Raw genomic sequence first — 24,184 nt, 5'->3', positions numbered from 1 at the left:
TTTCTTGTGTTTTGAAGTGACCGGAAGTGGAAATGTCAACAGGTGGTTGTTCGATTTTCGATCTTTAGATATTCAACAACAACATACCTTCTTCTTCTTGGCATCAGTAAACACGACATTATACTGGAGTGGAGTAAATCAGGTCAAAATCTCAGCCACTTATTTGATTTTAAGATAGGTCTTATTCATATAAACATCAGTGTCTTTCTTGGTGGCGGTGCGGTGATGGGGATCATTAATTTCATTCTGATAAACTATCTATATTTGCCTTATAATAAATAATAATACAAGGAACAGTACATGTATATCTTACAATATCTGTAAATCAATTGGTTCTTGTATGAGGTTTATAGAATACACAACTATTGCTATAATTTTCAGTATTTGTCGTTCATTACTGGATACCACACAGGTTTCTGTAAAAATTTAAAAACAAAATATCTGATGCCACAATGGAAAAGTGATTGTTGTGTGATGTCAAAAGTTCAAGCGACCAGGTCAGCCGGGAATAGTGGTAAGGCGTAATGCCCTTTACCATCAGTCCTCAAACAATCATTGGTGGCTACCACTGTAATGATCATGTTGGTTAAAATTTTACCGTGATCCTCAAAATATCCAAATTGTTGGAGTTTTAAAACTATTATTTTTAGTGTTATTTTGGGAAAAAATTAACATGATTCAGATCATTCTTCAAACCCAAATGATTTTTTCTTTTTTTTAAATCTAAGAATTAAAGTGTACATTTTTATATCGTCATGTACCAAAAGTACTGTTAGCATCATTTAGGAAAAACTTTTACAGATATTCGTCATGAAGTTCCCCCCATAAAAAACCTGGTATATAATAAAGTATTTTTTCTGTACAGTGTTATGAAAGAACTGGTACTTCCGTTAAGATTTGGGTTGAGAAAAACTCATGCCAGTGAGTTTTATCCTGTTAATCTCAAATATTATGGGAAGAGTTCTAATTATACCCTATGTACAGTGGCTGTTTTGCTACCCAAGCTGGGACAGTGGGATGTCAGAGCTTGTCCCATATCAAAAAGTGGATATTTTGCTGTCCAAAATGGATGTGCTTTCCTTGCTTCTGGAGCAAACTGACAGCATTGGATCCATATTAATCGGGTCTTAATATGTTTATTTCTTATATATTTTTACATTTATCAAATGTTTATGTAAGTTTCATCTACCTACCAGTGGTAACCACCCTTTATTTTCTCATATTCCATCATACAATTTAAATACAAGGACAGAGCCTGATTTGATTTAAATTTTGTTAGGATTACACAGAAATAAATAAATGTTTAATTTATAATAATTTTCTTGACATACCACCACTTTTTAAAAAAAATGGAGGTAAACTGTTTTACCTCTGTCTGTCCTTCTATCCATCCGTCCCATGATTATTTTTTGTCCCATCTTTCTCAAGAACTTTTAGTATATATAGTTCATGAAGATTTTTGGAACTTGGTTTCAGGGTTTATAGACAATAGACAATAGACAATATTTTATTGGCACAAACGCATTTACAATAAATGGTAATGACCGAATGGATAAACAATTTGCTATACATGGTAGTAAAATACAAACAATTATATATATATGTGAATAAACGATTAAAGGTATAATGAAAATCTATTACAATAGATTACTTCTTGCATTAAAACAATTTGTTACGAAAGAGGAAGATAATTTTAGTGCCTTATAGGATGTATTATTAAGTATGAGATTTATTATATTTTTATCACACAATGTGGTTACACTTTTTCCTGTAATATTAAACATTTTTAATACAAAAGACTCTCTAATACTGGAGTAACCGCTACAGTGTAGCAACATGTGCTGTTCATTTTCAATTTCGCCACTTTTACAGATTTCACAAATTCTTTGGTCTCTGGGCATTTTTAAATATCTTCCTCTTTCAATGGCAAGGTTATGAGCACTAACTCTTAATTTACATAATGATGATCGATCTGATCTATTTTTTAAAGCATCAACATAACCTGCCCGTTCATTAATTTTGTAGACACTCTGGAAAAATATTAATTTAGGAGATGCTGAAATATTTGCATGTTGTTCCTGAAAACCCTGATCAGTTAGTCTTTGTTTTATGAAACCAAACAGGTGTTTAATAGTAAGGTTATCATTTGACAAATAAGATAAACCTAAGTTTTGAATAATAATATTTAACTTTTTAACCCATGGGTTGCTTTTTTTTTGTAGCATTATATATTTCGTGAACTAAACTTCCTTCTGAAGTGATTAAATGATCCCAGAATTTAATGCTAGATAACATTATCCTATTTTTCAATGGCAGTCTTGCAAGTTCGGAACGACATGCATCATTCGAGGCCTTACAGTGTACTCCCAAGATTTCTTTAATAAATTTTAAATGCAACTTTTCGTAGGCATCACTGTCTTTAAATGTCGAAATAATCCCCCAGATTTCACTACAATAAAGGAGAATAGGGGCTACTAAGGAATCAAAAAGTTTTTCCAGAAGTTTACAAGGGTTATCTAATCCTATTGTTTTCTTTATTTTAAAATACGCTTTCCTAGCTTTTTCCATAAGCAGTATAGCTGACGTTATATAAGTCAGCTATACTGTTCATCAATCAACACCTTCTTGTTGACGAAATATTTGGGTGTAGTATCATCAAAGAGGTGTAGCTTGTATTTTAACTACAATGTAATTCAATCTATTCCAACACTATCAATGTCAGTAGCTGTGTTGTTGTTCACGTCCATTTCTGTAAATTTACCTGATTTATTTTTCTTTCTAAAGTGTTAAAAATGTACGACCCATCAATAGAATATATGAATATTCTCATAAAAATAAGAACGGAAATGGTGAATTTGTCATAGAGACAACAACCCGACCAAAGAGCAGAAAACAACTACAGGCCACTAATGGGTCTTCAGTATAAAGAGAAAATCCTGCATCCAGAGGCGTAGTTCAGCTGGCCCCTAAACAAATACTAGACCAGCATGCCTTTACATGTTTTTTAAATTTAAACATGCTATTGATGAGATGCTGTATCATACTAGGGTATGCAATGAGGCACCTACTTACTAGGGCCAAATATGTGAGTTACTGTACATTGTACATGTAGGTTACTGTAACGCCTTCAATAATGGTCCAAGTACATAGTCATTTCGTAGTGCATTTGGATGATAAATGGAAATGAAAAAAATCCACCTGTGCTTTCTCTATAATATTTTTACAGTGTTATGTACTACTCTTGGGACAAATTATATCAAAATGATAGAAAACTTCATCAGCTCTAACTTAAAACGTGGACAATTTATGTTCAGGGGGTCTTGAAATCTTTTGACAGCTTCCGAAATACTTAATTATTTTTAACCTTTTTCGGCTGGACCAAATCACTACTATTCTTTAGAATTATGAATAAAAAAATTTGACAGTGTTATTTTATCCCCCTACTTGTTATTTGAGGCATAAAACATGAAGAAATAAATTTGAAAGAGGTATAAAAAAGATTGGCAAGTAACACACTGTCCACACTACATGCACTAGGGACTATATTCGTGGACAACGAAAATCAAGGAACGATAACTGTGTACTCGGACCTACTGAGCAAAACCAATGCCTTGCTACTTGAAATGACAAAATGTAGAAATTTTCAAACCAAAGTTCCAAAAAAATCAATGGTCTGATTAATTTAGAAATATATGCAAAAAAAAATCCTCAGATGATTTTCATCTTTCCATAAAGTTTGATTGCTAAGTTTTCTCAGTTTGTGATTAAGATAATCCATATATTTTTTGTATCAGTAAGTCATCTATATTGCTTGATAATGATCTCTGCCTTTACATTGTTTATTCTATACCTCAATTTATTATATTGTATTAGACTGCATCAGAAACTTTTAAAGTGATTGAGAAAGTACAAGTGTAATATTGATATTAAACTCATTAAGGGTTGTATCAAAATTCTTATATTAACAACCTTCGGCATTTAAAAAAATAATTTCATACCGAAGGGTTTAGTGAATGTTATGGACAAGGAAGATAAAACTTATAACAAAATTCACATTATATGATTGATCATTCTCTTTGATCAATGAAAGCATGGATTATCACACTAAAGTGATCATTTATGATTTATTTTTATGAATTTCAGGCTTCCAATGGAGTTTGTATCGTAGTATCAAGTTTCCAAATATCCATACATACACATGTCATAAAAGAGATGGGTGTTCAGTTTCTAATTCATATAAAGAGAAAGTTACCATCTAAGAAGAAATGGTTATCATCTTCATTTCTCTTTTTACTGTTTTGCCATGAATTTTGTGTTGGAACTAAGGACTTTGTTAATCAAAGGCACAATTTGAGAGGAAAACCTGGCCAAGGATATTACATAGAGGTCGATATAGGAACACCTCCTCAAAAGGTATATTTTTATCTAGTTATGCTGACAACCGATAGACGAATTCTGGTTATCTAATGTACATTTATCTGTGACTTTTGATATTAAGATTTGAAACAGTTGACTTATTTCATGCTGGTTGATTTTTGTGACAGAGTGACAAAATCATGTGCAAAAAAATAAGTATTTACAATGATTTAAAAATGTTATCAGAGTTCAATTATCTAAGCATGACAGTGTACCATTTGTAATTGATAACCTTAATCATGTAGATAAAGATAATATGCAAGTTCAAGAATAAGTTATGTGGACTTTTGATATCTTTTTGGTCACTTAGAGATTGTATGATAGACCGTGTACTAAATGTGGGAAACTGCGACAATAGTACTACTAAAGTCTTTTTGCTAAAATTTGAAAAAAAGGTAGATCACCAGTATATATTTTTTGAGACAGAATTTTTTTATAATTTGCCAAAATGAAGATTTTGCTATGCTCTTTTCAAAAATTTAATAAAAAGTATGGGTCACCGTGCTATTTTTCAAGCTATGAGTTGTTGAAAATTGCCAAAATTTGGTTAGTTTGTTCATGAAAAAACACATTAGTGTGCATAAAAAAATTTCTATGAGATAGAATTTTGAAATAAATTGTGAGAAGAAAGGTTTCATAATATGTTTTAAGAACATAAAAAGAAAAAATGGTGTCACCGAACTTGTTTTTTTTTGCTACAAATAAATATAAAAAATTTCCCTATTAGCCCAGTATAAATTTTGTACCGAAAGAGTTATCTCCCCTTAAATGGCTCATTTTGAAAAAAAATGATTTTAAAACCGAAGAAAATGATATTTGTTAAAATATTTTGTATAATACAATTAATTAACAAGTTTTCTTAAACTAGAAAAAACTTCTAACAATTGAATTGCAAATTTGTTTCCAAATTTGCAGATTTAGGCAAATAACTAGGCTGATTTTGTACTGTGTTTGTACAATCCAAGATGGCGGTATACCATCAATTTTATCTTAAATTCGGATTTTAAAGTTAATTCTTAAGAAAATAATTTTGAAAGATGTTTTAGATTTATTGTCACATAATAAGCCCACTATTGTTTTGTATAACTGTTATTTTATGTAATTTCGTTCTCGTTCTTTATATCTAATTTTAGATAAATGTCCTGATAGACACAGGGAGCAGTAATTTTGCTGTGGCAGCCTCACCAAATAAAGATTTAGATTATTACTTTATGAGAAATGGGTAAAAACACATGTTTTATTATTAATTTCATGGAAGAACTTTTAGTTTCTATGTTATCATGATAGCATTTGGAAAAGTCAAAGCATCTTGCAACTAGCTCAGCAGCTCACTAAATCCTTGAAAAAGACATTGAAAAAATGTAAACAAAATATTTATAATACTTATTTTTTATAATATTTTTTATTTAAATCTGTTATTTAGTTAAAATCTGTTCCTTGTATTTTTTCAGATCATCATCTTATAAAGAAGTAGGGACACAAATATATGTCCCTTACACCCAGGGTAACTGGAAAGGTGTCTTAGCTACAGATTTAGTGAAACCCAAGTCTTTGAATGTTAGTTCACGATCGAACATAGCCTTTATTACAGAGTCAAATAACTTCTTCATCAATGGTTCTAACTGGCAAGGAATATTAGGTCTGGCTTATGCTGAAATATCAAGAGTAAGATTTTATTGTATGTTAAGTATTTAGATATTTTCAAATTCTATTTTTCCCCAACTTATCCATTCAGAACAAATTGCCATCAACATTTTCCAATAAATCATAAGAGAAACAGTTTCTTCCTTTTAATCCTGTTTATAACAATATTTTACCACTCGAGATTGTAATTTTTGTTATTTTCAAAATGCCCTATAAACCTCACATTTTTATGCCCCACCTAGTATAGTAGAGAGGCATTATGTTTTTATACGACCGCAAATTTAGAAAAAAAATTCGTCGTATATTGCTATCACGTTGGCGTCGTCGTCGTCGTCGTTGTCGTCGTCGTCGTCCGAATACTTTTAGTTTTCGCACTCTAACTTTAGTAAAAGTGAATAGAAATCTATGAAATTTTAACACAAGGTTTATGACCATAAAAGGAAGGCTGGTATTGATTTTGGGAGTTTTTGGTTCCAACATTTTGGGAATTAGGGGCCAAAAAGGGCCCAAATAAGCATTTTCTTGATTTTCGCACTATAACTTTAGTTTAAGTTAATAGAAATCTATGAAATTTTGACACAAGGTTTATGACCACAAAAGAAAGGTTGGGATTGATTTTGGGAGTTTTGGTTTCAACAGTTTAGGAATTAGGGGCCAAAAAAGGGCCCAAATAAGCATTATTCTTGGTTTTTGCACAATAACTTTAGGTTAAGTAAATAGAAATCAATGAAATTTAAACACAATGTTTATGACCACAAAAGGAAGATTGGTATTGATTTTGGGAGTTGTGGTCCCAACAGTTTAGGAATTAGGGACCAAAAAGGGACCCAAATAAGCATTTTTCTTGGTTTTCGCACCATAATGTTAGTATATTAAAGTAAATAGAAATCTATGAAATTTAAACACAAGGTTTATGACCATTAAAGGAAGGTTGGTATTGATTTTGGGAGTTTTGGTCCCAACAGTTTAGGAAAAAGGGGCCCAAAGGGTCCAAAATTAAACTTTGTTTGATTTCATCAAAATTGAATAATTGGGGTTCTTTGATATGCCGAATCTAACTGTGTATGTAGATTCTTAACTTTTGGTCATGTTTTCAAATTGGTCTACATTAAGGTCCAAAGGGTCCAAAATTAAACTTAGTTTGATTTTGACAAAAAATGAATCGGTTGGGTTCTTTGATATGTTGAATCTAAAAATGTACTTAGATTCTTGATTATTGGCCCAGTTTTCAAGTTGGTCCAAATCTGGGTCCAAAATTAATTTTATTTGATTTCATCAAAAATTGAATAAATGGGGTTCTTTGATATGCCAAATCTAACTGTGTATGTAGATTCTTCATTTTTGGTCCCGTTTTCAAATTGGCCTACATTAAGGTCCAAAGGGTCCAAAATTAAACTAAGTTTGATTTTAACAAAAATAAATTCTTGGGCCTCTTTGATATGCTGAATCTAAACATGTACTTAGATTTTTGATTATGGGCCCAGTTTTCAAGTTGGTCCAAATCAGGATCTAAAATTATTATATTAAGTATTGTGCAATAGCAAGTCTTTTCAATTGCACAGTATTGTGCAATGGCAAGAAATATCTAATTTCACAATATTGTGAAATTGCAATTTTTTTTTTAATTAGAGTTATCTTTCTTTGTCCAGAATAGGAAGCAAGAAATATCTTATTGCAAGATTTTTTTTTAATTAGAGTTATCTTTCTTTGTCCAGAATCAACTTAAATCTTTGTTATATACAATGTATATTCACTTTTTACTACCAACTGATAAATTAAAATAATCTTCACCATTCAGTGATAACAAGCAGTTTTTTTACATCTTAATATTTTATGATGTATTTAAATGAGTAGTTATTGTTGCAAACTTCATTAGAATATTTTAATTGAGATTAGTTTTGGAATAAGGGAAAGGGGGATGTGATTAAAAATTGGGTTCAATTTTTATACGACCGCAAATTTTGAAAAAATTTTTTCTCATTTGAAATTTCATAAATAAAAAGAAAATTTCTTCAAACATTTTTTTGAGAGGATTAATATTCAACAGCATAGTGAATTGCTCTGAGAGAAAACAAAAATTTTAAGTTCATTAGAAAACATTCATTCTGTGTCAGAAACCTATGCTGTGTCAACTATTAAATCACAATCCAAATTTAGAGCTGAATCCAGCTTGAATGTTGTGTCCATACTTGCCCCAACCGTTCAGGGTTCAACCTCTGCGGTCGTTTAAAGCTACGCCCTGCGGAGCATCTGGTTTGGTCTGTGAGTCCGTTCTTCTGTTTGTCGTTTGGTCAGTCTGTCCTGCTTCAGGTTAAAGTTTTTGGTCAAGGTAGTTTTTGATGAAGTTGAAATCCAATCACCTTACAACTTACTACACATGTTCTTTGAGCTTTGACCCCAATTTCACATTCCACTGAACATAGAAAATGAAAGTGCGAGTGGAGCTTCCATACTACACAAAATTTATGAACACAGTCTTGTTAATGTATTAAAATATTTAAAAAAGCAAATGAATGTCATAATTTATGAGCTTATATGACATTCTCAAAAGCTTTGCTTTTGTTAAAAACATCAGTCATTATACGACTGCAAAATTTGAAAAAAAATTCTTCGTATATTGCTATCAGGTTGGCGTCGACGTCGTCGTCGTCCGAATACTTTTAGTTTTCGCACTCTAACTTTAGTAAAAGTGAATAGAAATCTATGAAATTTTAACACAATGTTTATGACCATAAAAAGAAGGTTGGTGTTGATTTTGGGAGTTAAGGTCCCAACAGTTTAGGAATTAGGGGCCAAAAAGGGACCCAAATAAGCATTTTTCTTGGTTTTCGCACCATAACTTTAGTATAAGTAAATAGAAATCTATGAAATTTTAACACAAGGTTTATGACCATAAAAGGAAGGTTGGTATTGATTTTGGGAGTTTTGGTCCCAACAGTTTAAATTCATTAGAAATTTGAATTGAGATCAGTTTTGAAATAAGGGAAAGGGGGATGTGAAAAAAATTGGGGGGTCAATTTCTTTCATTTCAGATTTCATAAATAAAAAGAAAATTTCTTTAAACATTTTTTTGAGAGGATTAATATTCAACAGCATAGTGAATTGCTCAAAGGCAAATATTTTTTTTTAAGTTCAGTAGACCACATTCATTCTGTGTCAGAAACCTATGCTGTGTCAAGTATTTAATCACAATCCAAATTTAGAGCTGAATCCAGCTTAAATGTTGTGTCCATACTTGCCCCAACCGTTCAGGGTTCAACCTCTGCGATCATATAAAGCTGCGCCCTGCGGAGCATCTGGTTGAAACTTACTTTCATATATATTTTTGTCTGTTTGTGTAAATAGTTGTAAAACAATATGATATTTCATGAAGTTTTAGACAGGATTGTTTCTATTTATAGCCTGACAAATCAGTGACACCATTCTTTGATTCACTAGTGAGTACAGGTGGATTGGATAATGTCTTCAGTTTACAGCTGTGTGGATTGGTCTACAAAAAAGATCAGATGTCAGATTTAGAAATGGGAGGATCATTGGTTTGTAATATATATATATAAACAATGTGTAAGATCCTTTGATCACATTTATTTTACGTAAGAAATCTATATTATGTCAAAAATTTGATCACAATCCAAATTCAGACAGTATCAAGCTTGAATATTGTGTCCAAATTTGCCCTAACTGTTGCAGTTGGACTTCTGCGGTCGTAGCAGGCTGCACTCAGCAAGATATTTTATTATAATTTCAAAAGAATAGAACTTCTTTCACAAATGATGTTATCAGGAAAAAAATGGTGGACATTAAATAAAAGAATATTTAAACATAGTATGTATAAAAAAGAAGATGTGATATAATTTCCAATGAGACAACTCTCCACAATGAGCAAAACTCATACAGCATAGTCAGCTATAAAAGGCCATGCAATGACAATGTAAAACAATTCAAAAAGAAATCTGAAGGCCTTATTTATGTACAAAAAATGTATTTGTGCCTTTTAGTGCTACAAATCTTTCTGAAAAATGTAACAATACATGTTTTGGATCCAGCTAAATGAATTGATATCCATACTCTGCTCTGTGATATTTAAACTGGACATTTTACTCTTTATTGCTTCAAAAAAAAAAAATCTTTAATTTCAGACCTTTGGTGGAAAAGACCATGGATTGTATAAGGGAGATATTTATTATACACCAATACACAAACAGTGGTATTATGATATTGTTATTGTTGATTTAAAAGTTGGTGGAACCAGTTTAAATCTAGATTGTAAAGAGGTATGCTCTCATGTTATATAATTTGTAATTTGATCTAAAATGTAAAGAAATTAAAGTACAATCGTATATAAAAACATAGTGCATTGAGCTCAATTATTCAATACATCCTATTCATAAACATTTTAAGAAATTTGTCAATGAAATACAACTCTGTTCAATTCAAGTTAGGAACAGATGTGTATGCCTACTATAACAGTACATGGTGCATGCAGATCTGTATCTGTTCTAGATATATTTATGATGTCTTGTTAAAGTTCGATTTTAAATTGAATGTATATCCCTTACCCGTAATTATATTGTAATTGTCCAATGCAGCAATGCTTAATGACATGCAATGTCTAATTTGAAGTACACACTGCAAAATGATAGCAATCTAAACTAATTTTGTGAGATTTCACAAAACATGTTTAACCTCGTCACTTTTGCCTGTCCCAAGTCAAGAACCTCTAGCCTTTGTCAATCTGGTATGTTTTTTCAATTTTAGTTCATTTCTATGTTTTGGAGTTTGGTATAATGTCTATTTTCACTGAACTAGTACATATTTTTATTTAGTGGCCAGCTGTAGGCCACTTCCAGGTGCTATATTTTCCTGCCTGCTTGAAGACCTAATTGGTGGCCTTTGGCTGTTATTTGCTCATTGGTTGAGTTGTTGTCTCTTTGACATATTCCCCATTTCCATTTTGTTACAATGCTAACAATCTGTTCGGTTAAATTTTTTTTCTTGTTTCAAAAATACCAATAGAGAACATATATTACATTATTGTAGTAATAAACCATAATATAACTTATAATGCTATATTTAAGAGATATATCAATTATTCAGACCTTTAAAAAGTACCTAAATTTTGGTGATTTTTTTGCATTATTTTTTTATAATTCACAAATATGCAAATAAGGCTGTTAAATGGAAAATAGTGTGAATAAACTAAAAAAAAAATTTTTTATCTTAACTCCTAAATACCCAAAGATTTTGGAAATATATATAATGTTGCAAAGTTATTACTACCAATTTGGACGAAATTTGAGATTTTGCATGGTTTTATGGCAGACTGGCTCTTCAGACATTTTGGCCATCAGCCTTCTTTAATTTCTTTTTTTCTTCATTATAACAACATGGTAGCGTTTTTCCTTTCAAAACTCTTAACCTTTCACAATCATTAAGATGTAATAGATTAATTTAATTTCCACTTACTGTTATTTTTTCAGTATAATTTTGACAGAACTATTGTTGACAGTGGTACAACAAATCTTCGTCTTCCATTAAAAGTTTTCTCAGGGGTTGTTTCCAAGGTTAAAAGTTTTGTACAGGTAAGTGGTATAATATAACACTTTTTTCTAAACATTTGAATTTATTTAAAATTTTATGTCAAAAGATTTATGAACTGAATAAATATTGTGGAATTTTAAAAAGATTTTTTTAAAAAGGGTTCTATTCTTCTATGTTTATATTTTTTTCTAAATGTTTATGCTTTATTTCTGCGAACCAGAATGTATTCCCCTTAAAATTTTACTTATATTGCTTGATAAAACTAGATTCAGCTATACCAAATTGTCTCCCTTTGACATTATTCAAATGAATTATTCAGGCTGAAATTATCAAGAATGTCTGCCATAATTTAGATGAGAAATAAATGCAAAGGGAGATAATTTGTATGCTGGTAACTTGATTTAGGTTAATACATAGCCTTATTGAAGTATGTTAGCCCAAACTGTAGGTTAATACAATCTGATGAAGGTTTTTGCTATATTTATGAGTGGGTGGTTTAATGATCATATTTGAATTTTGATATGAATTCATTTATTTTCGAGGGTACCAATTTTTGTGGATTGAAGAAAAATTATAATTTCGTGAATATTTAGTTTCTTTGATTTTGCAAAGTGCAAACATTCCTTTTAAAAATTTGTAATTCGTTGAACAGTTTAATTCGTTCCCCTGTTATCAAGAAATCCACTAAAATTGGTTTTCAAGGAATATTAATGAATCCACAGTAAGTTAAAATGTTATTCAATGGTCATATGAAATCTGACATTAATTTTTTGGTATTTGTAGACCATGCCTGCACCCCCATCAGATCAGTTTTATAGTGGTCTATCTCACATGTGTTGGAAAACCTCTGCTGTTCCCTATAGTTATTTCCCAGTGATATCATTGTCTATACCAGTAGGTGATGGTACAATGTTTGAACTCAGAATTGCTTCTCAGGTATGGACGTGTTAATACATCTTTTTAAAAGGCATGATTTTCTGACAGAAAATTTGAAGTGCTAAAATATCAGAATAAGAAGATTTTCTCTAAATTTCAGATAATAAAGGACTTATAATAAAATCAATGTGTTCATCAAGTCATTCAAAGTCACAACGTCATATCAGTTCTTATGCAAAAGGAACTGGTTATGAAAGCTTTTTGTTATGGTTACCATGTTTGTATGATGCCAAACAAACCATCTTAAACAATACAGAAGATATAATAATAAAAAAGTTAAAAAAATTATAAGCTTCTCAGAATGTGAATTGATTTTCAGTGAACTGTAAATTCAGAAATTTCTGTGTGAATTTGTTGATTATTGAAGAAGTGACAAAATGCAAGATCAGTAATTATCAGGAAATACTGTATACAAATAATACAACTAAGTTGTGAAATACAAGTCCTAATTTTTGCCAAAAAAATATTCCTTTGTAGTTTATACAATGATAATATTTGAAGTATTCCTTTTAAAAATCTTGCTTGTGCAATGCAGAATTTTTATACGACCGCAAATTTTGAAAAAATTTTCGTCGTATATTGCTATCACGTTGGTGTCGTCGTCTGCGTCGTCGTCGTCGTTGTCCGAATACTTTTAGTTTTCGCACTCTAACTTTAGTAAAAGTGAATATAAATCTATAAAATTTTATCACAAGGTTTATGACCACAAAAGGAAGGTTGGTATTGATTTTGGGAGTTTTGGTCCCAACATTTTAGGAATTAGGGGCCAAAAAGGGCCCAAATAAGCATTTTCTTGGTTTTCGCACTATAACTTTAGCTTAAGTTAATAGAAATCTATGAAATTTTGACACAAGGTTTATGACCACAAAAGAAAGATTGGGATTGATTTTGGGAGTTTTGGTTTCAATAGTGTAGGAATTAGGGGCCAAAAAAGGGCCCAAATAAGCATTATTCTTGGTTTTCGCACAATTACTTTAGTTTAAGTAAATAGAAAATAATGAAATTAAAACACAATGTTTATGACCACAAAAGGAAGGTTGGTATTGATTTTGGGAGTTTAGGTCCCAACAGTTTAGGAATTAGGGGCCAAAAAGGGACCCAAATAAGCATTTTTCTTGGTTTTCGCACCATAACTTTAGTATAAGTAAATAGAAATCTATGAAATTTAAACACAAGGTTTATGACCATAAAAGGAAGGTTGGTAATGATTTTGGGAGTTTTGGTCCCAACAGTTTAGGAATAAGGGGCCCAAAGGGTCCAAAATTAAACTTTGTTTGATTTCATCGAAATTGAATAATTGGGGTTCTTTGATATGCCGAATCTAACTGTGTATGTAGATTTTTAACTTTTGGTCCCGTTTTCAAATTGGTCTACATTAAGGTCCAAAGGGTCCAAAATTAAACTTTGTTTGATTTTGACAAAAAATTAATCGGTTGGGTTCTTTGATATGCTGAATCTAAAAATGTACTTAGATTCTTGATTATCGGCCCAGTTTTCAAGTTGGTCCAAATCGGGGTCCAAAATTAAACTTTGTTTGATTTCATCAAAAATTGAATAAATGGGGTTCTTTGATATGCCAAATCTAACTGTGTATGTAGATTCCTCATATTTGGTCTTGTTTTCAAATTGGTCTACATTAAAGTCCAAAGGGTCCAAAATTAAACTTAGTTTGATTTTAACAAAAATTGAAATCTTAGGGTTCTTTGATATGCTGAATCCAAACATGTACTTAGATTTTTGATTCTGGGCCCAGTTTTCAAGTTGGTCCAAATCAGGATCTAAAATTATTATATTAAGTTTTGTGCAATAACAAGTCTTTTCAATTGCACAGTATTGCGCAATGGCAAGAAATATCTTATTGCAAAATATTGTGAAATAGCAATTTTGTTTTTAATTAGAGTTATCTTTCTTTGTCCAGAATAATAAGCAAGAAATATCTAATTGTAAGAATTTTTTTTATTTGGAGTTATCTTTCTTTGTCCAGAATCAACTTAAATCTTTGTTATATATACAATATACAATGTATATTCACTTTTTACTTCCAACTGATAAATTAAAATAATCTTTACCATTCAGTGATAACAAGCAGTTTTTTTACATCTTAATATTTTATGATGTATTTAAATGAGTAGTAATTGTTGCAAACTCCATTAGAAATTTTAATTGAGATTAGTTTTGGAATAAGGGAAAGGGGGATGTGATTAAAAAAATAGGGTTCAATTTTCTCATTTGAAATTTCATAAATAAAAAGAAAATTTCTTCAAACATTTTTTTTTGAGAGGAATAATATTCAACAGCATAGTGAATTGCTCTAAGAGAAAACAAAAATTTTAATTTCATTAGAACACATTCATTCTGTGTCAGAAACCTATGCTGTGTCAACTATTTAATCACAATCCAAATTTAGAGCTGAATCCAGCTTGAATGTTGTGTCCATACTTGCCCCAACCGTTCAGGGTTCAACCTCTGCGGTCGTATAAAGCTACGCCCTGCGGAGCATCTGGTTTCCACATGCCATGAAGACTACCATTTACATGACATTTCCACAATTGTAATTACTGTTAATTCAGAAATTATTGCGTCCATTTATTATTGCAATTTTGTCATTTAAAACATAAATGCAATTTTAATTTTTACGATTTTGAGAAAAATCCGGTTAAATTCATATGAAATATTTCAAAATGCGAGTTTAAATTATTGCGTTTACAACTCAGTCGCATTTTTTGCAATAATAAAAACCTCACATTTATTTCTGAATTTACAGTATATTTTATCATCAGAACATTTATTTGACATTATTACAGCAATATTTGAGACCTGTTGGTGAAGTTTATGATGAAGGACCAGGGGTTGACTGTTTTAAGTTTGGTTTATCTAATTCTACATCAGGTAATATACTCTATTTCCTCTTAGGGCAGTAGCCAGTTATCTAATTCTTGCATGAAGAGATATTTCTCATATCTCACTGTACCTAGTGCAAGATGACAAATCTGTTAATTTGAATGGCTTAACCAGCTTCATGGAATGATCTTTTGACTTTTCCATTAGATCATTGTTGAGTTTTACAATCCTACACGCTATTATGATTTTAATTATATTAAAAAAAACTCACAATTTGCACTTGAAAATGTTCTTTTATCAAATTATACAACATTCTGAAGCAAACAAAATGTTTAAAATTTTTGATGTTAAGCATTGTCAGCTTTTATCTGAGTTTACCTTCATTGGAACACTTAACCAAAAACATTTGAACACCTGGGATGTGCAAATAGATATATAAGAAAATGTAGTTTGAGTGCCAAAGAGACATCTCTCCATCAAAGTCACAATTTATAAAGGTAAACCATTATAGATCAATGTATAGCCTTCAACACGGAGCATTGACTCACACTGAACAACAAGCTATAAAACATAGATAGGCTAAAATATAATAATTTTGTGATTTATTCTTAGTTATACCTCATTTACTTTGACATAAATATAGTTTTAATATGCATTATAATAATTTTATATTTTTTTAATTTATCCCAGGAACAGTAATAGGGGCAGTAGCTATGGAAGGTTTTTATGTAATATTTGATAGAGCCAATAAAACAATTGGTTTTGGTGAATCAACTTGCCCAGTAAGAGATGAAACTGCTTTAAAATCTACTATTCTTGGTAACATTCCATATAAAGGTTTGTAGACATAATACCTATTATTATATATTATTTCTGTCAATAAATGTTTTCCTTTCATTAAAATATAAAATGCCATATTTATCATGAAAACAATGGGTTTTGCATTTGTAATAACTGCAGATTGTGTTAAAAGAAATCTTATTAAAGGTAATTTTATAAGGAATATAAAAATCTGCATTAAAATTGTCTGTAAATTAGTGCTTTTTTTGTTTCTTACATTTATGTTGTTTTTTTTCTGTATAAAGATATAGTCACAAAGACTCAATATTGCAACTGCTTGGAACTATCAAGCTTTACAGTTACAGGTATAAGTTGATTTGCTGGTGTAATGATCATTTCATTTTTATTAACACTTATAAAACCTAATATTAGATTGTTGTAAATGGTCATCAGTTTTTTAAACATATAATTGTTTCAAGAAGGATGCACCATTGTAATCTTTGTAAATAGTTTGAATTTTGTTTTAGGCAGCAACCTAGATTCCTTGAGAAATGTTTCTCTCACAGTCTCACTTAATAAAAATAAGTTTCTAACATCTTTTGATAACTCATGACTTTCTTTGGAATAATTTTCTTACATCTTTTACAATGGCACAGACTTAATGCCTATATATATGAAATAACAAACCATATGCAGTGTTCTCCCCAGGATTTTTGGATAGCGCTGTGGTAAAAGCGTAATTTTCGACAATTCTCAGTTTTGTCACGGCACTGTTTGTTTGTAATTGATTTGTTATGTTTTTTTCTTCTTCAAAGCTGGACATCGAAAAAGGGAATTTTTTAAGTCGTATCAGCTTGGGGTTTCATGTTTTTCTAATCACATCATCTCAATTGTTTTCAAATGGTAAAATTGCTGACTAAACAATTATAAGTTCAAATAGGTGATAATTATTCCTTAAAGACTTGCTCATTTTCGGGGTTCGTATGGATAGAAAACCCCGCAAATAATTTGTTACAAACCCCTTTCTTCGATCATTTAAAATCATCGTTTGTTCAAAGTTTGTAAAACAAGTTTGTGGGTGTCGTCAGGAAATGATGTCAATTTATTTCATCTCTTTTCATTCATATGCCTCTATATATTTTTTTTTTGTAAAATTTATTACACTGGTTCCCTGGAGTTACATATAAAACTGAAATAATTCATTCAGAAAAAGTAAACCAGTCAAAAATAAAGCTTCTTATATCATTTAGACATGATCTTTTGTTAAGTTTTAATTGAAGTCTAGAGCTGGTACGTCAAAAAAGTGATCCATAGTGAAAAATAAGCGGGAAATTTGAAGAAAAAATTAAAAAATTACGAAAAAATATGTGTGACACACTTGCGTTGGATAGCGCAGGGGTCAGTGCAATAGAACAGCGGGAAATTGTGATAGCACTGAAATGTGCAGTGCAAAAACGGCCTTGGGAGAACACTGATATGTTAAGATCAATTTGTTTCTTATCTTATGCAGCTGTAATTAAGAATTTATCTTTTATATGAAACTCTTTGCGCCTCTTATAAGTCATATATTAGCAATGAAGGATAAGTGAGAGACTCAATGTATTCAGATTGATTATAAGTAGTAATTAATCATATCATAAAAATGATTATCAGCAATCTTTGTGGTATCGTTGAAGCTACCTTAGTTATAGAATCATCAATTATTTTTAGTGTTGTCTCCCCTCATAAAGATATGACATTCTAATGGAAATACACTTCCTCTAAATGAGGAAATTTATTTAAATTGGTTTTAATGATTGTCACCACAATATATGTATATTACTGCCAACTGAATGGGAAATTCACTGATTAAATCCTGTGTTTTGTGTCGGTTAATTAGCAATACAACATATCGGCTACTCTTGTGGATATACGGTATCACTAATATGTTTTCTATGTATGCACTTTTTCTAAACAAGGTTCAAATCTGAAGTGTGTTGGTTGTGACATCCTGCCCACCTCCCCACACCCCTGAAAGTCTAAAAGAATCAAAATTAAGATTGAAGATTTCATCAAAGTTCCAGCTTCACCCCTACCTATGGGCCTAGACCTTTACTATTCGTGTGATATGGCCACAGGGAAGACAGTTACTAACAAATGGTGTAACCCTGTAGATATAAAATATTTTGTTCATTTTGTTTTTGTTGTTAGATATAAGATCTATTCAGAATACCTTATTAAGAAATTGATCCAATGAAAATAAATAGTTATTCTACATTTGTTCTATGACATTTGAATTAACTAATTGAGCATATTTTTTTTTTAAATTGTGAAGTTTCCTACAACAAGGTGATGTTCGATTCTTAAATTTAAGTTGTCATAAACTCTTGTAAATGGATGAAAGTTTTTAAGCAAGGTTGACTTCTAAAGGTATTCTTTACAGTCTGAATATTGTGTACCAAGTTTTTAACATGACAAAATCTGTTTTCCAGGAAATTACAAAGATTGTGGATACAACAAAAAAGATCCAAATACTAAATCATTAACAATAGCTGGTTATATAATGGCTGGACTAACATGTGTTTGTATTGTACCGTTTATAATAGTATTCATTAAGTGGAAATGGCAGGATAGAATGTTGCGTAACAGATATCATGACCAAACAGATTTAATTCCGACGGATAGAAGATAATATTGATAACACTAAATTAGGGATAAAAAAATTATAGATACTTTATAGATCAGGGGAGGGATTTTGCTAGCTATTTCCATGTTTTAACCTTGGGAATAGACCGAGAGCGGAAAAAACTTAGAGTTGGTCCACAATGCCTTACCTTTTGAAAGAACATGCTACCACTTCTTATTCAATCATTTGAATATACCATACATGTCCATGGATAAATGAGTAAAGCATTGGCATTCATATTGTTCTATGATTAAACTGAGTTGGAAGGAGTTGTCTTTAAAGTTAAAAGGAGAGTATCAAACCCCCCTGAGGTGTAGATGATGTACACGTTATTGCTATTTGTCCGCCATTACTAAATATCACACAGGTTCCTGTAAAATTTTGACGTCATAAAACAAAATATCTGACGCCACAATGGAGAAGTGATTGTTGTTGACGTCAAAAGTTCAAGCGGCCGAGTTAGCAGGGATTAGCGATAAGGTGTATTAATAAATGGGTGTTTAGTGGAGTGAGAACTATCACAACTTATCATGACAAGCAATTGTACTCTTTTAAAAAATGCAATTTGTAAAATTGGTAAATCTATATACTTTCAAATTATATACTGTGGAATAAGTTATTTACATGAATAACAACAGTTATATTTTCGTGGATATATGATTTTATTGGTTTGCAAAAGTATGCATTAAGCTACTAGAAAATTTGTACCTTGCCGAAACATTTAAGTTCTTGGTTTAATCATATCCAGGAAATCCAGGGAAATTGATATTTTACTAATAAAAATGAATCAATATGTAGGAAGTTGCAAAACAAGAGAACAGTGTTGCTATTGGTTATCAATATTTTTTGGAATTTTATCAAAAGTAATTTGCATGAATAACCAAACATATTTTTATTTTTTTCAAAACATAAAATTTATTTATTTATTATTAATCAAAGCATAGAAAAATATAGAAATTAATGTCATGGTAGATATTTTTACTCTTCTTCGTGCTGCTAATCAGAAGATAATTTTGGGGTGAAAATAGTAAACATTGGGCAAAAGGCCCCTGGATTATTACGGCATCATAAAATCTACTGAAATGCATTGTTAATTTTATAGGCAAGTCATACATTTATATATGGCCAATATAGTTGACTAAACTGAGAGCATTATAAGTTGCAATATTAATTTATTTACAATTTTATTGAAGAATGAGTAATTAACATTGTTGTCATTAATTTGTTTATATTTTCACTTGTTATGTGATTCACATTGTGATCATTTATTATTTATAATTCACTTGTTAATTTACCATTCACTTTATCATTATTTACATACACATATTCAACTGTTCATTTAGATCCTTTTTCAGAGTTTGGATTTAGAGAGCAGGGTTCCCTAGGGGACAGGGTTCCAAGCCTACCTTAAGGATGTTTGCTTGTCATGTTTTGGAATTTTTGTCAGATTTCCAGAATCCTCTGGTTTTATCCATTTGAATGCCTAAAAAAATTTACCCATGAACCCCCATTTTTCTTTTTATAAATCTTTTACATGTATAATTATAAGCCATTTATAAAAGTGTTTCAAAATTTTATTTAATTTTAATAGTATTTGAGAACTTTAACTGGTCAATGATAAATTAAGCTATGAAAAAATCAAGAGAGAACATTTTCCCGCCAAAATTTCAATGGCTTATATCTTGAAAACAAGCACATTGACCCCTATATTTATTTTGGCTTTTTTGATTCCTCAATAAATCCCCTATCAATATATACTAGTTTTATGGAAAGTTATTATTCTGAAACTGAGCAGCAAACATCCTTAATTGAGCTAGATTGTAAACTCAGACTTTTTACCTATTTCATTTCAAACGTTGGCTAGTTGCGTGGCCCCTCTGTTTCAAAATACTGCATCTGCATCAGCCTTCAGTTTACCTCACAAAAGTAGTAATATATACTTGGTAAACATTAACCATATACAGATATGTATTCACTGTAGTATATGAAAATATCTTATATTTTACTCAAGGGAATCATAATGCACAATTTGTTTTTATAAATTAATTATGTTAATAACATTTTTCATATGCTCATCTTATTGTTCATGTGTGTTATACTCTCTTAAAACCTGTTAATGATGTCTCAGATCCTAAATTTGTCAAATCTTCAATTGGTTTTTTTACAAGAACAAATATGAAAATAGGATGAAGCAATCCTGCACTCCCTTATCATCAGTCTTGTCAACATCTAGTTTCATTGTTTATTTCTAAAAGTAAAAATTGTGGACACATACAAGCCGTAAAAATGCATCACTTGTGAGCATCTAGTCATAACAATAATAAGTATTCAAAAAGTTAACTTTTTATTTAATTCAGAATTAGAAGGTTTAGAAACTAGAATAGGAGGATATTGGTGAATTTACTTTATTTTTTATTAAATTTTTTTTTTAACCCAAATTTATTTATGAGGTAGTTTATTTTATGTGTTTAGATTAGATATATAATATTTTTTGTCTCCCATGCAATTAAAGCTGCAGAAGCCAAGACGGGAACTGTTATTGCATGATGCAGAATATTTGAATTAGTGTTATATTCAAGTTAATGATGAACAAAATTTATACACATTTTATAATTAAAATCTTTATTTACGAAATTTAAGCTGTTGCAATAAGATTTTGCATTTAATGTTAATATTTTTTTTAATATAAACAATCTTATTTGATGTGCTCTTTGAATGCATTTTAATTAATCATTTGAATTCAGAATTTTCCTTAGAAAAGTGCAATATATTTCTAAATAAAGTAAAGTCAGAAATTATTGCACGCATTTATTATGCGATTTTGTCATTTTAGACTAAAATGCGATTTAAAATTTTAATTTTAATTTTCATGTAAATAATTTCAAAAATGTGAGTTTTAATTCAGTCACATTTTTTTGCAATAATAAAAACATCGCAATAATTTCTGAATCAACAGAACTGTAAACCAATTTATTTTCAGTGATACTGTTTTTTCAGGGGCATTGAACCCTTTCTACTAAACCTTGGAGCTGTTTATTTATGTAGTTTCCTAAAGAATTTGATGTTTGTTCATATAAGAAAAGATCCATGTTTGCCATTGTCACTAAGATTTTTTTTTGCTGAAGTTGGGTGAATAAATAAATCACCCAAATAAATTGGTTAACAGTCTATAATCTAATGTGTATAACTGTATATATATGTTGTACATTATTTTAGTGCTTCCATATTTATTAATTTGTTATATTATATGAAATAAAATGGTTGACTTTTTTAAAAAAAGTTGATAGAATATTGGCTTATTTCTTTATCTCTCTCAACCTTGCAAACCAAACTTTACATTGGTATTTACTGCTTCTCAACTGAGCACACTGCACGGGGGAGAAAAGTAAGTTAGAATAAAGTATCCAGGTAGGATGACAGGTCTTCCAGTAGACTATTACCTTGTGAATTAGGCTTAGCTTCTTTAAAAATCTGGCTCAGCTTGTTAGTTTAAAACATAATTAGGAATAGATCTGTAAAATGGACGTCATACTTAACTTTAAAACATACATATGAACCAATTTTTTTTAAAACACAGAAAACTAACTAAGGCTAGTTGTTCCTGACTTGAGACAGGCACTAAAATGTGTCAGGGTTAAACATGTATTGTGAGATCTCAACCCTCCCCTTGATCTCTAACCAATGTGAAATATAAACCAACAAACTTCAAAACACACAATAAAACTCAGTTGAAAGAATTCAATGTTAAAATAGGAGATAGAAGATACAAGGTAATTTGACAATGATAAACATAAATTAATAAAAGGACAAACAGCAGTTTCAGACACACCAGACTTCAATTAAAACTTAACAGAAGATCATGTCTTAATGTTATTAAAATCAAGCACAATCCTTCCTTAGTTGTTTAGTATCATGCAACATAAATTATTCTAGTAGAACTTTTACAAATTGTGACTAAGATATGTGACTAAGATGGAGAGTTGTCTTTCATTGGCACACATTCCCACAGGGACTATGAGTGAATGCTTTATTTAGCTTTATCTACTGTTAATACTTATTAAAATTGAGAATAGAATTGGGGAACGTGTCAAAGAGACAACAACCTGACCATAAAACAGACAACAGTCGAAGGTCACTAAAAAGTCTTCAATGCAACAGAAACTCCTGCACCCAGAGGCATCCTTCAGCTGGCCCCTAAACAAATAGTTCAGTGATAATGGACTTCCCACTAAACTCTAAATTATACACAAGAAAGATAAAAATCATACATGACTAACAAAGGCCAGAGGTTTCTGACTTGGCACAGGCGCAAAAATGTGGCAGATTAGATTGTTTTAGCAGCATTATGCCATCAGCTTTATCTAGACCTGAAATCATCAGCTTTATCTGGCACTAAAATCTACAGCTTTATTCATTCCTGAAATCTGCAGCTTTATACCGCCTTGAAAAGTTTTGCTTTATCTCACCCAGACATCTTCAGCTTTACCTTATCTTGAAATCTGCAGTTTTATCCAGCCCTGAAACCTGTAGCTGTATCACTCTTTGAAATCTGCAGCTTTATCTAGCCCTTAAATATCCAGCTTCATTCAGTCCTGACATCTGCAGCTTAAATCGAGCCCTGGAATCTCAAGCTTTATCTTGTCCTGTAATTAGTAGCTTTCTCGAGCACCGAAATCTGTAGCTTAATTCAGACCTAAATATTGCAGCTTTATCAAGTCCTGAAATCTTCAGTGTTATCGAGACCTGAAATCTGCAACTTTATCTCGCCTTAAAATCTGCAGCTTTATCTCGCCTAGGGATCTGCAACTTGATCTTGCTCTGAAATCTGCAGCTTTATCGAGCTTTGAAATCTGCATCATTATTGATCATTATTCAGCCCTACAATCTGCAGCTTTGTTCAACACTAAAATCTGCACCTTTATCTAGCTCTGAAATCTTCAGTGTTATCTAGCCCTGAAATCTGTAGCTTTATCTCTCCTTGAAATCTGCAGTTTTAACTCGCCTTGAGATATACAGCTTCATCTTGCCCTGAAATTTTCAGTTTATCTATCCCTGAAATCTGCAGCGTTATCCAGTGAGTCCTATAATCTTCAGCTTTATTCAGTCCTGCAATCTTCAGCTTTATCTAGCCTTGAAATTTGCAGCCTAATCTAGCCTTGTATTCTTCAACTTTACCTAGTTCTAAAATCAGCAGCTTTATCTAGCCTTGAAATCGGCGGCTTTTTTAGACTTGAAATCTAGTTTTATCCAGCCCTGAAATCTGAAGCGTTATATATTCTTGAAATCTGCAGCTTCATTTAACATTGAAATCTGTTGAGGAGAAAATAGTTAGCGTATTATAGTTTCATGATCTCTTATTGT

General features: G+C 30.9%; 1 protein-coding gene across 1 annotated transcript; it reads left to right on the top strand.

Annotated features, from left to right (window-relative positions):
- Window positions 1–26: 26 nt before the first annotated feature.
- LOC134721099 (beta-secretase 1-like) lies at window positions 27–21,027 on the top strand. Its single transcript, XM_063583832.1, has 11 exons — window positions 27–142; window positions 4,144–4,413; window positions 5,550–5,638; window positions 5,868–6,081; window positions 9,462–9,596; window positions 10,200–10,334; window positions 11,541–11,642; window positions 12,385–12,537; window positions 15,342–15,426; window positions 16,069–16,215; window positions 18,630–21,027. The coding sequence occupies exons 2-11, from the start codon at window positions 4,213–4,215 to the stop codon at window positions 18,827–18,829; spliced, it is 1,461 nt and encodes a 486-aa protein (XP_063439902.1). The 5' UTR covers window positions 27–142; window positions 4,144–4,212; the 3' UTR covers window positions 18,830–21,027.
- The last annotated feature ends 3,157 nt before the right edge of the window (window positions 21,028–24,184 follow it).

The sequence above is a fragment of the Mytilus trossulus genome, chromosome 6 (assembly GCF_036588685.1).
Source record: "Mytilus trossulus isolate FHL-02 chromosome 6, PNRI_Mtr1.1.1.hap1, whole genome shotgun sequence".
Classification (NCBI taxonomy): domain Eukaryota; kingdom Metazoa; phylum Mollusca; class Bivalvia; order Mytilida; family Mytilidae; genus Mytilus; species Mytilus trossulus.
The sequence above is the reverse complement of the archived record's forward strand: the minus strand, read 5'-3'. Positions and strand labels throughout refer to the sequence as shown.

Excerpts from the sequence above, each read along its gene's own strand:
- LOC134721099 (XM_063583832.1), top strand. The coding sequence starts at position 4,213 with ATGGGTGTTCAGTTTCTAATTCATATAAAGAGAAAGTTACCATCTAAG. Across the intron at positions 5,639-5,867 it reads TATTACTTTATGAGAAATGG|ATCATCATCTTATAAAGAAG; the intron begins GTAAAAACACAT and ends GTATTTTTTCAG. Across the intron at positions 6,082-9,461 it reads CTTATGCTGAAATATCAAGA|CCTGACAAATCAGTGACACC; the intron begins GTAAGATTTTAT and ends TTCTATTTATAG.